Raw genomic sequence first — 15,192 nt, 5'->3', positions numbered from 1 at the left:
ACCAGGTGTCCTAAGGACACGTGGCGCAAAGCAATAGGAGAAGGCCAAAAAGGCCCTAATGGGATCTGAGCCCAATCATTGGAAACCCTAACACTATAAATACCACACCACCTCCACAAGGGGAGGTAAGCAAGAAAATACATTCCAATTCCTTACTCACTCTCAGATTATTATTATCTTCTCCTACAATCTCTTATTCTCACACCGGTGGGTTACCCCAAAGAGGACCCCTCTGTCCCTTTCTGAGGGGTAAGTTCACGGTGCTACTCGTTTTGTAGGTGGAAGAATTCATACTCCGGAGAACCATCGGTGAAATAGCATACTCATACCTGAGGAAAGTTGATCGTCTACCAGTGAGCCGATCCACGTTTCTTCACCTATTATTATAATTATATAAACATGACTTAATTTTAGAAGGATATAATAACTTTCCTTAACTGAAAGTGTATAGTTACATGTGTGTGTTTATAACTAAGATATTAAATTAATTCTCAAAAGCTGAAAATTAACTATGTTTACCTTCTCCACAACCAATCTACTGTTTGAAGTCTCTTGCCTCTTGAATGATAATGGGATGGTTGCTAATGCTTCCTTGTTTATCAGTTATAACCATATAAGTATTAAAATACATAAATAAAGACACATATAGAAGATGACATGCATAATGCTACTTTTTCATGATAATACAAATCTCAACCATTTACTTCTTAATTGATGAATCATTTTTAAAACTTATTACAAATTCATATACTATATATATAATAAACCATTAAACTAATTTGTTCATATATATTTAAATTTTGTGTTGCACACTTATCTACGTACACATGTATAAGTATGTGTATGTTAGATAAGTTATATACATAAAGTTCTTTTTTTTTCGAGTTTCTAAAAATATGAGTGATAAAAAAAAGTATGATTACATGTGTGTATATAAATATATATATATATACACACATATTTTTTCATTTATTTTTATATTCCTTAAAAACAGAAAAATGATTTATTTTATTCCAAGTGTTTCCAAAATATAAAGGTCTACAATCTACATACATAAATTGATCCCCATACATAGGTGAATGCAGTGAAAAGAGGTGTTGTAGGTAAGCATTTCATATAGTTGCATGTACATACACATACAAACATAACATGTACACAATACTAACCTCTGTTTCCTAGGAGTGTAAAAATATACTCCCTTCGTCCCTTTGAATATGTCCTATTTTGAATTTTCAAAGTCTTTATTTATAAACTTTGACCTTAAATAATTTTGTTTGTGTTAGATAATACTTGATGAAAGTTATATGATTTGAGTATGTTTTAAAAAATGTTTTTACCGGTATAATTTTTATCAAGTTTTATATAACACAAAAAGTATATAATAAAGGTCAAAGTTTATAAATAAAGACTTTGAAAATTCAAAATATGACATATTCAAAGGGACGGAGGGTGTATATATCTTTGTAGTTAATTACCCTAATTGCATACCCTAAACAAGGTTCTTTTTGGACAAAGCCACACATTAAATCAAAACCAGATCAACATTCAATTTGAAGAGACTTATATACGTACCTCAACCATGTTGACATTTGCTTTTTGTCCATTCGAACAATTTGAAGAGCTTTTTGGAATAACGTTTTCACTCAACGTGTGATCCTTTTCGTGCGATACCACCAGTGGCTAAAACCATAAAGCAATGTCACGATTAATTACTAAAACAATTAACATGACATTGTAAGTAATGAACTGAAACTAAAAGGGTTCTTACAGATTCATTCAAATCAACAACACGCATTTTTTTCTTCGATCGCTTGGGGTTAAACAAATTTTCATTTGTAGGAGACGACATTCTTCGGAACAAAATATTGAATGTGGTGTGCAAATGACCTTACGTATATGTAGTTTAGAGTGAACCAACTATTTATAATGTTTAACTAGTGGCATTCTATACTATAGCATATAGAGAAAAGGCAATATATCAATATTTTAAATGTCAAGATACATATACCTTCTTTGCTCTCATTAATAATAAGCTCTTCTTGGCTATATTGTTTGATTATTTTTTTAAAGCTTTCCATATCAATCATATAAAAAAGGCATATTTTGATTGTGTTTTATAGGTCGGTCAGTTACAAATGGTTTTTCGGTTTGAATGTACGAGTATCATAGATGTCATGTGTTTATTTTGAGGTGACAATATATGTGTTTGTTAAGCAAACAAATGGGTATTAACGCGTTGTTGTATTTGGTTTAAGTGTGTAGGGGAAAGTTAAAGTACAAATGAAATTAGCGTGCTAATTGTAAGAATCAAGTAGAGTAATTATATATACAAGTAGAGTAATTATATAATTACATCATAGAGTAATTACATAATTACTCTATGATGTAATTACATAAATACTCAACTTGTATATATAATTACTCTATTTGATTCTTATAATTAGCATGTTAATTTTATTTATATTTGATCCAAACCATAGGTGTGTATTTATGTATTCCTTAATTTCTTTATTATTTTACCAAGGGAAGTTTGGTCCACTCTCAAAAGTGAACAGAAAAAAACAAACATTGTAAAATGTTTGGAGTTAATTGAAATAAAAATGAGACTATCAGATTGAAAATGCCCAGGAAAAAAAACTATAGGACCAAAAGGGGTTATTTGAGATTTTGAGTCAAAACACATGGAGTAAAACCGTATTTAATTCTGATTATTATGATCACAAATTTGAAATGAAAGCATATGCGATTTCAAACCACGAGGAGGTTATAATCTTGTTCATTGTTTAATTTGATTATTGCAATCATATTTTTTATTTACTTATTCATGTAACTTGTGTCATTAGTTCTTACTAGTTCTTCGATGAAACGTTTCAGAATATTTGTTGTCATTAGGCAACTTGACACACCCATTTCGTTAGTATACATCATAGATGAATAAGTATGGATAGAGTTAGGAAATAATGATGCCTTCGGTATAAAAAATGCCCGTTGCTTGTTTTCACCAACACTCACTGAAATAATTCAAAGTTAGTTCACAAGTGAAACGGATGAGATAAGGATTAAGTATCTCTACTGTTAACTTGCTAAGTTTAGTTACAGCTTGAATTTGAATGTTTAATTTGTTGGTCAGGGTTATCGAGTTTGATTGATTTGTTTAACTTGTATGATAACGTGTGAGTCATGCTAGGTTTGGGTTAATGAGATTACTGTAAATAAAAATATTGGTCTACAGTTACTTTATTTGGTGGCATCAAATATATGCACGCCATAGAGATGCACAAACCGGGTTTTATTAGGAACCAGAACCGAGTAAGAACTGATTCCGGGTATGGTCAACAAAAGTCAAAACCAGGTCAAGTAGGAACCAGTTCTAGGTATAGTCAAGTATTTGACCAGGTTTCGGGTAGGGTCAGGTTTTGACCAGGTAAAGGTAAAACCAGTTCCGACGGGTCCGGTTCCAAGTTTATTCCAAGTATTGGTCAGTGGAAAAGCCAGTTCCAGGTCTGGTCTGGAACCGGGTATTTTGTGCACCTCTACCCTATATCAATATAGATTCCTCCAAATCCATGCTTCATATTCTTACAGAATCCAAAATTAGAAACTTTTTTTACCTTTTACTACTAAAGAGATTACAATATGCTTATGCTGCTTTTAACACAAAACCATCAATTTTACCATCACTATGTAATGTTGCGAAAAACCAAAAATTGCAATACGCTATTTCAAGCACAACCAAAAAGAAATCGCACTACAACATATAAAGAAAACATCAAAGATTTGCAAACGCTTACACCACCATAGGATATTGTGGTCACTATATATCGGTTCGTTTCATAGTTGAACGTTCAACAATTTCGGGCACAAGTATTTCATAAATATTTACAATAACTGTACAAATCTGGTGGATAGAAAACATGCCACACCATGGTCGGCCGGTCTTGGATACGATGAAATGTCACTCGATCAAATCCTCTGCCTGCCCAAAATGCTACAAAATATCAAAATCACAAATCATTCTAACCAAATCAAATAATATGAATCCAGCACATATTTTTCTTAGAATATACTCTAAGATGTTTCCATTTAACTAATATTGCTAATCAAAAGAAGGCCAGCTTGGTTCAAACTGGTGGGTTGGCTTGGGTAAGACATAAATCAATGGGCCGAATGACCCACTGAAGAATGAATTAAAGCAGAATGGCGGGTTTGCCACTTACCAACCAAAGCAACCACCATGAATTTAGTGCCACCTTTTGACCACCGTTACTGCCACCACGACCGCCACTTATTATGACTGAAACGATAGCAGCGCGCCGATAATATACCATCACCACCACACCAAATAACAAAAAGCATAAAACTGGACCAAAAATGCATAAAAAAATGAACAAAGACCAAAATGAAAACCTTGAAGAAAAACAAAAACCCAAAAGCTGAGTCTCAAATTTCAGCCAATAACAGATACATAGGTTCTCAATTAGCAAGGGAGTTCTTTTTATTAATTCTTTTAACTAAATGTCAGTAGGTTTCTCAAAAGCTACAAGAGCACTGTTAACACATCTCTATATTTACGGAAAAAATATCCGGGTTCTAAAAGTAGTAGCTAGAATCAAGAAAACTAAATACTACTCTTTTTAACAGGAAAAAAACATGCATTTTGTTATTTTATCTAGATTTTAAAAAAATATATAAGTATACGAAATTTTTTACTTTTTTTTAAAAAGCTCTTATATATATAAATACAAATCGCAAAGGCACAAAAACATGATGCAAATTGAGGGCCAAGACATTTTCTTGAGCCCCATGACATATTTCAGTATTTAACCAAGAATTCTACTAAAACTGTGGAGTGTGGAACTAAACTGTTGCAATCGCCTTATTCTGTAATGTTCATAACTTAATGAATTTTCCTTCTATTAACTAACCAATTGATGCTCTAAAATTTATTAAAACTTCTTTTAATGCATAAGGCCATTCTAGAAGAAAAATAGCAAAAGCCAACTCTGAAAGCATTTCCACATGCTTAGTTTTGAGGTTTTAAATATCAAATACAGAAACTGTTTCTAGCAATCATAAACTTCAAATAAGGAGAAAATATGAAAAAGAATATGAAGCTACAAGAGAAATTTGTGAGGAACAGACCTTGGGTAGAATTCAACTGCACTGAATCCAATCTAAAGCATTAAGAAAGCACCAATTGACGTTTGATGCAGCACTTTTGAACTCCGATCAAGTCCTTGAGAAGCCACCTGGCAAGAAACAGTATAAATGACAAGTTTGTTGAAAACTAAAATGTATGAAGGTAGTTTATTACTTTATGTCAGAAAAATTAGAGATCTAGGAAGAGGAACTCATGTTACCATATGACTTAAAGCTGCATAGCGTTCCTCGTTTAAATATAATGGCTTTCCCCTATGCATTTCAATGTCCTGCATAAGTACATAGAGAACGATAATGAATAATTATTAGATAACTTTATACGATGCCCATTTATAGAAATGAAATAAAAATTTAAAACAAGACTAAACAATTTTTAAAAAGGTAAAGAGTGGAACTTCGTGTTACCTCTTCACCAAATGCATCCAGGTAAGGAGATGGCCAGCGTGCCTGACGTGCAGATCTTTGGAGTAATATTGTAGTTTTCTACACAAAAGAAGTTCCAATATCTGATTTCAGAATTCAAGTTTTAAACTAGACCTATTTGCACGGGCCACTTTGTGCTTACACTTCATTTATGTGATAGGTTAATATTGCACACATTTCAGTTGATGAACATTAATGAACAAATATGTTCAGAAGAAAAAATGTGTTAAGGCTTACCCTAATCAAGAGAAATACTCCAGTACCAGCACCACAAGACATCGCATGAGTTTGGCACTTATTATTCCTAAAGAGCAACAACTCACGTCAATTTTAAGTTCATATAAAGAAGAGAAAATTTGGTTACATTGTTAAATAATCACATAACAAACCTGCAACAAGTTTTCCAGCTTGGCGAGCACAATTTACCACACAACAAGCATAACGCAGGTTCATCCTGAACAGCTCCGCAGTCAACACACTTTCTTTTTATGTACCTAATGACACAAAATCACTGGTAAATGAACTGAAAATTGAAATAAAAGTAGAAGCAAAAAATCTTGTAAAAATAATAAGAACCTTTGCAAGAGATCCTGGTATAAGTATGGCAAAACCATCAACTTAAATGGGACTACAGGGGTTAAGTGCAAAACCCCTGAAGGAGTACTAACTTCAAATTCCCTAGCGATGTGCTGCAACCATTTTTTAACCAAGGATCGTGACAGTTCATCATTAACAATGTCGTCCAATGTGGGAATCTTAAACATCCTCTCCAGCTCATTAATTTCGGAAGATTCTTCTGGAATGCTAAAAGCATAATCCATTCTATCTCCAAATGTTTGTGATGGCCTAAGGGTCCCACCAAACGGTGTTGAAGTGGAAGAGTTAATTAACTTCCATAATATCGCACACCTTCGGAGAAACGGAAAGCTAAGACTACGAATTGTCTCGTTAATATCACGAGTATTATCCATATAGTTGGAAACAAAATACTGGCTTAAGAATCCATGTTCACCCACAAATTTGTATATGTCGGTGATAAGAGAATCGTGGCCACCCGTATCAGTCATAGATTCATTTCTTCCAAAATATGTTATCACAGCCTGTGAGAGAGAAATAAAATAAGTAACAAAACCCAAGCAAGATATAGACAACTTATCTAATAAAGAAAAAGAAAGTTGGTAAATCAACCTGAGTTATGGAGACCACATAGCACATATGAACAAGAGGAAAAAATGCTTTCTCGGAAGACATAAAAGGAACTGGAAGACAAAATAGAATCCACATTAAAGTTGAAAAAGCATCAGATGTGAGCACAGGGGATGACGCCATTGCCCAAAATTGAATATCTGGGATTCGTTTGCCCATGTCAGCTTTTTCCAACATACTCATTATACTTTCTGAAAAACAACTTTGTCGTGATTAATATTATAAAAAATATAAGGTAACTCACTTTGTATAATCAGTGAAAACATACCTTCAACTTTGTAGGTGTCACCAAGTTGTTCATTTAAAGCATCAGCACAGCATATAGTTTTTGCAAATTTATTAACAAACATAAATCTTAAGAGGACATCAAGTGAATTTTGAACTCGAGTACGGTTTACAATTTTAAGCAATAATGAGAAAATAAATCCACTCGAAGACTTTAACTCCTCGTATAAAGCACCAACACTAAAATTGGTAACTGAGGAAGTCCTTTCAGACCTAGCAGCAATTTCTGTAGATATAAGTGAATATTTGAGGGTGTCCCACATGATGACAGAGTCACTTAACCGATTCGATCCCGGAACTTTACCATCCCCAAGGAAATACATTTCATGTAATAAACGAATCACAGAATCAAGATTGGTGCTTGTTCCTCGTTTGTATCGAACTGGAAATGATTTGAGAAATTCATTCCTTCTAGAAACATCAGATGCAGCTTGCAAAAGAGAGAGTGATTGTTTAAGGAGAAAAGCATCATTAGCATCCGAAGAGAACAGAAATTGGCTTTTTAATTGACTGTTGTCCTTTTCTCCTTCTCTAGATAAATCAGGTAACACAGAATTTGCAAGTCCTCGACAAACAGGACATAAAAACTCCCCCTAAACATTAAAAAGTAAACAATAAGAAAATATTGGCATCAGAAACTATTAATAAAAAAATCAAACAAAACACACCTGATCTGGATCTACAATATGACCTCCTTCGAAATCAATTCTTCTTGTGTATCTACAAAGAATAACATTTTGCATTGAAGTTCATGTATAATAATAATTAAAACATTTTAGCAAATTAAAACATTTTTAAAAAGTTTCCACCTTTCCTTTAGTGACCGTAGATAACGATCAAGGCACTCCTGATGCACAGCATGCCCACAAGAAGAAACATAAACTCCATTGCAATCTGACGGTACAAAACCTGAAGTCACTGAACTTGGCCGTGCCTTACTACGGGACCCGCCAACTGAAGGTGACGGATTATTTAATAACTCATCAGATAAATATGCAATGTACTTTGCAAGTAAAAGAGATTCGTTTGAACTACACCCATCAGCTGAAAAATCCCCAGCCTTTATCATATCATTTTCCATAGCATGCAGAATCTCCGTGTACATATTTTCTTCAAACGCATCACCCGCAGATGTGGTCGGTTGACCACTATTATCATGTGATGTTTGAGAACGTTTAATATCCTTTAAAGTCGGGAAACGGGTTTTTATAAACTCCAGAAAAGTATCAACCTCTTGCGGCTCACCAGTAGAAGCAAATTCATTAACTGCATTCTGAACTAAATTCATTAATTCAGAAGATATCATTGTTTCTGAACTGCTTGAAGTTTGAGTGTTCAAATCTTCATCACTATATGAAACTTGCTCCTTTCCAGATCTTTGAATTTCTTTTTCCAATGACGGAGGGCCTTTGTCAAGTAAACTCACAACCCTAGATTTCTTTAACAAGGAATTCAAATCATATAATCAGAATGAGAAGTCATAGCTAATATAATAAAAATTAACATAAACAAAAGGAATAAAAAATGGGTTACCAACCTGTAGAAGAACCAAAAAAGACACAGGAGACTTGGAACTTGCATCATGACAAAGAGAACAAATTACTTGCTCGTGTTTATCTGTTTCATTCGCAACATCAGAAATACTTTCTTCGGCTTCATTTGTATCATTTAAGCCTCCTTCTGATGTTGAATTCATGTTCTCCGTGAACTTTGACTGTTGTGCCTTCATTTTTTTCTGTGTGTAGCATAGTTGAACTCAAACTCAGAGTTTAAAACAAATATAAAATTGTAAGTAAATGAGAACTGACCATTATTGCAGCTTGTCTCTCACGTGCTTTTGCCTTCCGTTTATCACTATCGGACATTGAAGCGCTGTTACTTGCATCACCACTAGGCTTAGAATAAGAGAGCTGATTAACAACTTCAGGTGCTAACATTTGCAACTTATTAAGGCATCCAGAATCCAGCTCAGCAAATTTCTGAAGAAGATTCTTGATCAAAGAAGAAAGATCAAACCCACCAGACTCCACAAAACTGTACGCATTTTCTCTTTGATTTATCCTCATTAATGACACAAGAAGTGACAATAAGCTCTGATTATCATATCCACCGTTTAACCCAGTAGATATTTCTTCACCAGCAAAGGCTAAAAGTGGAATAGAAACACCCACATCAGCAGATTGGATCTGCACCTGAGAAATATCTAAAGCTAGTGATAACAAGTGCAATGCTGTTATAAGAACTCCATCAGGGGCCCGCGATGCCGCCAACTTATCAGTAAAAAGTGCATAAAAGAGAACAGCTCGAATGATTTGTAGAACTGTTTTACATGTAGCTACTTTGGCTAACCCGTTAAGAGGAGGATAAACCTTTGACCATTTTGGAAGCTGATTGGTCAATGCAGAAACATTGCAAAACCGCAAGTATCTTTCTTCTGCCACTTGTAAGTCCCGTGAACTCCAACGAGGGTGATACAAATCTAGTTCTTTCCAGTATTCTAAACGTAACTTGTACATACCCTAAATAAAACATATAATATTATTGTAATATACCCATGGATAGAGGTAAGGTCAGCTTGCATCACACCCTCCCCAGACCCTAGCGATAGCTTTTGCTATTTGTGGGATTTATTGGGTACGAGTGTTGTTTGTTGTAATAATAATGTAATGTGTAAAAAGAAATGGTTTTGTTCATGATATTGGATATTTTATGAACCATTACCTGTTTGATTCCAGATGGATATGAGTACTCAGCAACTGTATCCAAAATTTGTTGAAACTGGTCAAGTTTGGAAAGGTCACGAGGAAGCGATTTGACCAGTTGACTATGAGTGGCGTTTCCGGTGGATAACTTATAGATTAACTCACGTTGAAGACATTGAGCAGTTGTTAATCCACAGAATCGCCTTTCTTTTATTATTTGTATAATAAGATTCAACATCTCCTGCACTAAAACCGGTTCATACCTGAAAATATCAAATAATATTTGTGTTACATCATAATCTATGGCATTAGAGACGTTAAATTTGACCAAATCAAGTAGAAACATACTCATTTGATCTTTCTAACTCCAAAGAAAGATAAGTTGATAGACCGAATCGGTTTAAAATTCTAGCAATATACAGATCAGCTGGAGCTAATGCAGCACAACACTGTAGAATAAATAAATCAAGTTCCAAACCCTGCTCAGACCTGTAATTAAACAAAATAAAAACTAAAAATTAGTTTCTAACAAACTTTCCACTAGATAATTAACTGTTATTTTCCTACCAGCGAACCGAACGGTACCACTCGAAAGATAATATTGCAGCATCCCCATTCTTCCTCCACATTCCAGCATGAACTTCACTACAAAAAACTCTAATACGCAGAGGATGTTCCATTACAAACGCAGAGAACCCATACGGGTGGCAGCCACCTAGCACGTGACCAAAGAAATCACCAGATACAATTGATGAGTCAGCAGATGATTCAGATTCAGATTCACCATAACACCTCTTTAATGCTCTCTGTAAGACCAACGAGAGCAAACGGTGCAACGGTATGTGTACTGAAATCTCCTGTGAACTAACATCATATTCAATTTCAGGCCAATCTGCTAAACTCAAAGCCTCTAATTCGTTTGTGTAATCTCCATCCACCGCATGAGCTCCAAAACCTGCAGAAATGGTGTCACGCTGATGAGCACCAAAACGTGCAGAAATAGTTTTTCCCTTTCTAAACTTAGATAATGTTCTCTTTAATTGAAAGAAATTACCACCAGAAGCATTGCTTGTTCTTGAAGTTAAGAGATTAAGAGTTGATGTGTTGGCGGTATTGTCAGATTTCAGCCAGTTTTCAATGGCGCGTAAACACTCGAACATTAACCATGAAATTGAAGTTAAAACTGGAATACTTTCAGCTTTCGGTTCAGAATCCAATGATGTGCCCCTTGCAGTCAAACTAGAAACCGAGCTTTCTTGTGAAAGTCTTCCGACCTTTGCGTGTCTTAACGTCTCTTGTTCATCAATATCCTGCTTATTAGTAGTGAAGGCTGATTCATCTTCAGTGGCAAATGCACCAGCCACTAATAATGCATGGATATTTGCAATGGAATGACCTAAAACGAAAGGTAAATGCATGTTTTCATTTTCTTCTTCTATGTGAATATTGGTTTCTCTTTTTTGAGGGCTAATTCCCTGCACAAAAGCCAACAATTTCATCCATGTTCTTGATATGTCACGCCTCTCACACGTCATGTATTTTGGTATTGACGAATGGCTCATAACAAATCTGATATCTTCAACAACACGGTGTGTTGTTTCATACAGATTTCCCCATTTGGATACCTGAAAAGGTGAACAAAATATTAATTAAACACAAATACTGGAAATTTAAAAATACACGAATATAAAAAGAAGACTACTTTACCTGTAAGCGATGATCCTCGCGAGAACAAGAACTAAATATGTTGGTCAGACATTCCAAAAGCATGGTCAAAAGATCCATTTCCTTAGCGAGACGCGGAGTCAAAGTCGGGACAGTGAATATTTGAACAGAAAACGTCGGTAACAGTTGATACTTTCTAAAAACAGAATCTTTACACTCTTTCACAGCTTCATTAACAACTGTGGGATAATACTTTAGAAACGCCTTTGCGAATTCATATTTAAAAAAAGGATCACTCAGCAATTTCAAAAGTAACTCTTGAAGCTTCCGAACAACTTCTGTACTTAAAAACATCTCCGCCCTTACAATAACATCCAACATATCAACCTCAGAGCATAATCTTCCCGAAACAAAACTAAGCAAACTTTCACTGCACTTACAAAACTCTAAAAGTAACCCCACCACTGCCGATGTTAGCACATCTCCTACCTTTTTTGGTTCCGTAGCATTATCATCACCAGTAGGCTTGTTTTGGTGGTTACTTTCTGCAAATTTCAATTTGTTTTTCCAGTAAAAAAGAAGATAATCCAAAACGGGACCTAAAGTTCTCGCAATATCTTCTTGGAGCGGTTGTATCTGTTCAGCTCCTTTATGTTTAGAACAAAATCCACTACGTTTCCATGCTGTCACATCTCCACAATCGCAGCATCCGCCACCAGTGTATATAATAGAGTAATCATGATCTTTATGGTTACCGTTTTGGAAACACGGGACGCAAATTGCACACGTGGGATCATGTTCACATGTTCTGCAACGATACGCTATGTCATTCTGGCCCCACACGGACCCACAAACGCCACGTTTGCCAGCATTCATCACAGCCAGTCGTTGTAGCATGTCAACAGGATCCCCTTCAAACATCAACCACTGCAACCAGACCATGCTTTCGTGAAGCAAATCTTCAACGTTGGAGTCTGATTGTGCTTCAATGGCAGTCTCAATTTCTTCATCAGTTGGTAAGATTGCATTGAATACTTCTTGTAATCGGGAACTGTTTCTATTAACATATGTGATTAATCCAGATTGCAGATGCTCAAGGCTCTCTTCAGGAACGTCTATTAGAGCTAACCTCTGATACAAAAAAAAAAAAAAAAGTTAACATGATTACACTCAAAACCTTTTTTTCTCATAAAATCATACAGAATCTAAAAATCACTTTTTTTCATGTAAAGTATATTTAATGTTTATACTTAGAACTAAAATTGCAATATTAATGTTTTGCCCTAAAAAGATAACCAGAGATCTGTTCATTTACATGATACAACCAGTGAAAGCTAATTCATCATGTACCACTGTAACCACAAACTACAATACAGAAACAAAAAATTGAGCATTAGAGTGAAAAGATCTAAGATAATAAGATAACCTAACTCACTCTTTTTTTTTTAATGCATCTAAACCGAAAACCAACTAGAGATATTTTAATTTTAATTTCACAGCCAGTCAGTCAGTCAGTCAACAAAAGGTGAATTTGTGAAAAATTGACCATGAAATTAAGAGCAAAAATGAATCATATTCAACAAATTGCAAACTAATCTAATCATATAGTGAAGCAATAATCAGAAAACGAGATACATTCATTTCTGAATCAATCAATGCCCAAATATCGGTAAAAACTAGGGCTAAAGAGTAGTACCTTAAGTATACGATCTGTAGGAGAAAGAAGAGGAGTGTTGTTGAGTTGTTCAGATGAAGACGATGAAGATGAATCAATCTCCATAATATTATTCCTGAATCAATCGGCGCAATAGCAGCAGTTGCCGGTATCAGGCGACAGGACTGAATTGAATATCAATCAATCGTAATCTTCGGTTGGAGATTTGAGTGTTAGTTTTATTGTTGTTATTATTAGTATCTTGGGGTACAAGATATATAGATATTAATGAACAAACTCTTCACTCCGGAAGAAACCAACCAACCAACAAGAGAGTGCTGCCTGGCTTGGCTTGGCTTGGCTTGGCTTGGCTTGGCTAGATGTGCTGAAATGACTAATTGCGTCTACTGATGGCTTTTTCCTGTTTTACGTACTACTTATATTTATATTTATATTTATTTGCTTTCTGCTGTTAAAAAGGTAAATCATGTCACCGCCACGGCTTGTTTCGGTAATTTTCACCCTTTGCCTTTGAACTATCCCTTTAGGTATGTTTGCTACAAATGGAAATCATTTTTTCCATTCATCTCTTTTAATGTTTTGTTTTTTTAATGAAGTTTTGCATGGTTAAATTAACATTCTTTAAAAGTATCGTAATGTATTTTAGTAATTAAAGTGATATGTTATGGATGTATTATGTTATGTTTTTGTTGTGGTGTGTTATGACATTGTATTATATTTTTATTCTAATTTTAAATGAATAGTATTGTATAATATCATATATGTGTGTAAGGCTATGTGTTGTGAAGAGACTTTAAAGCTTATATTAAAATATCATGTTACTGTCACATAGGAATAGAGACTTTAATCTTAAAGCCTCGCCGTGAGAAGAGTTGCAGGAGTAGAAATGAAGGCTTGGAGAGTTATTTGAAGAAGATGATATGTTTATACAGATATATTGATAGTTGAACCCACACTATAAAAGTCTATAGGTCTGTTATCGGAGTAATGTTATAAATCAATAGTAATAATTGAAACTAATTAAAGAGGTAAGGTCCCAAACCTACCTAAAGAGAACATAAGTCTCCGTAGGAGGGCCCACAACAGCCGCAGAGCACTGACACTTAATGAATTTAAAGAATATGATGTTGGCGGAGGTCTCACCTCCTCCAAACATCCCTTCTGACATTCTAGAATATTTGACCTTCAAGATCGTCCTAGGTATGACACAAAAGAGAGCATATGGGCGAGAGAGACTTCCAGCCAATAAAATGACAACACATCATTGATAGTACTACATAGTACAAATGTCACAATCAGTCAGTTGTTTTATTCACCAACTCTCCTTGGGCACGTGCAGGCCCTCTGATTGGTGGACTTTCTGACAACGCAGCTGACCCACTTTCTCTCTCATCCCTTCCGGCTATAACTACCACTCCACTTCCAACGATAAAAAGATCTTAATCTCTCAACCTCTAGTGTTTGGTGATGCTTTATATTCAGTCACCTGTACTGATTTTCACGCCGAGGGTGGTTACGAGAACAACCCCCCCCCCCAAAAGCTCATTCTCGTAACGAGCTAAAGATGTTTTTTTTCTTTTTGCAGGTTGTACCGCTTAGATTGTTATTTTACTAGTTTGTAGGTTATACCACCAATGTGGGAAAGACTATCTTTAACCTAAGGACTAACTAATTAGGCCAAGGGTTAAAGTAGTGTTTCTTCACTATGTTTCTATTTTACTAGTTTTCTATGATCTGGGAAGAATTTAAAGAAATAGTAGAAAGGAAATTTTGTCCTCCTCATGAAAGAGAAAAGATTGCTACTATGTTCTTAAACCATAAGATGGAGGGTGTGAAGTGTCGTGAGTATACGACAAAATTATTCGAATATGCAAAAATGGTACCGGCTTTGGCTTCGCCAGAATCAGTACTAATTTCTCGTTATATTTGGGGATTAGTAAGTGAAATCCGTGATCTGGTAAAGTCCGCTAGACCTCAGACTATTGAAGAAACAGTCGAGCTAGCGAATACCATGACAAATGGATTAGTCCGAACTCAGGAAGAAAATAAAAAGAAAGATTTAGCCCAAAAGATTTC

General features: G+C 35.0%; 1 protein-coding gene across 6 annotated transcripts; it reads right to left on the bottom strand.

Moving 5' to 3' along the window:
* Positions 1–3,720: 3,720 nt before the first annotated feature.
* Positions 3,721–13,334, bottom strand: LOC143598630 (E3 ubiquitin-protein ligase PRT6-like). Of its 6 annotated transcripts, none has more exons than XR_013147149.1 (19): positions 13,138–13,334; positions 11,484–12,572; positions 10,344–11,401; positions 10,125–10,265; positions 9,796–10,039; positions 8,883–9,593; positions 8,612–8,809; positions 7,884–8,512; positions 7,743–7,794; positions 7,058–7,667; positions 6,772–6,980; positions 6,160–6,683; positions 5,973–6,077; positions 5,821–5,887; positions 5,566–5,643; positions 5,361–5,429; positions 5,143–5,249; positions 4,218–4,360; positions 3,721–3,988 (listed from the first exon to the last, which is right to left on the bottom strand). XR_013147149.1 is itself a non-coding variant. In XM_077076798.1 (19 exons), the coding sequence occupies exons 1-18, from the start codon at positions 13,219–13,221 to the stop codon at positions 5,175–5,177; spliced, it is 5,841 nt and encodes a 1,946-aa protein (XP_076932913.1). In that variant the 5' UTR covers positions 13,222–13,333; the 3' UTR covers positions 3,721–3,976; positions 5,143–5,174. The 6 variants fall into 6 exon arrangements, 5 of the variants coding, with proteins under 5 accessions (XP_076932913.1, XP_076932912.1, XP_076932910.1 ...); XM_077076798.1 differs by lacking the exon at positions 4,218–4,360 and having other exon boundaries at positions 3,721–3,976; positions 10,344–10,731; positions 10,834–11,401; positions 13,138–13,333; XM_077076797.1 differs by lacking the exon at positions 4,218–4,360 and having other exon boundaries at positions 3,721–3,976; positions 10,344–10,731; positions 10,831–11,401; positions 13,138–13,332.
* Positions 13,335–15,192: the final 1,858 nt, after the last annotated feature.

The sequence above is a fragment of the Bidens hawaiensis genome, unplaced genomic scaffold, assembly GCF_021521415.1.
Source record: "Bidens hawaiensis isolate Kalapana, Puna unplaced genomic scaffold, B.hawaiensis_p1.1 tig00050600_1, whole genome shotgun sequence".
Taxonomy (NCBI): domain Eukaryota; kingdom Viridiplantae; phylum Streptophyta; class Magnoliopsida; order Asterales; family Asteraceae; genus Bidens; species Bidens hawaiensis.
This window is presented reverse-complemented; position numbering and strand designations above follow the sequence as displayed.

Coding starts and splice junctions, on each gene's coding strand:
- LOC143598630 (XM_077076795.1), bottom strand. CDS start 13,221: ATGGAGATTGATTCATCTTCATCGTCTTCATCTGAACAACTCAACAAC. Junction 8,810..8,882: donor AGAGACAAGCTGCAATAATG/GTCAGTTCTCAT, acceptor TGCTACACACAG/AAAAAAATGAAGGCACAACA. Junction 6,078..6,159: donor TACCAGGATCTCTTGCAAAG/GTTCTTATTATT, acceptor TTGTGTCATTAG/GTACATAAAAAGAAAGTGTG.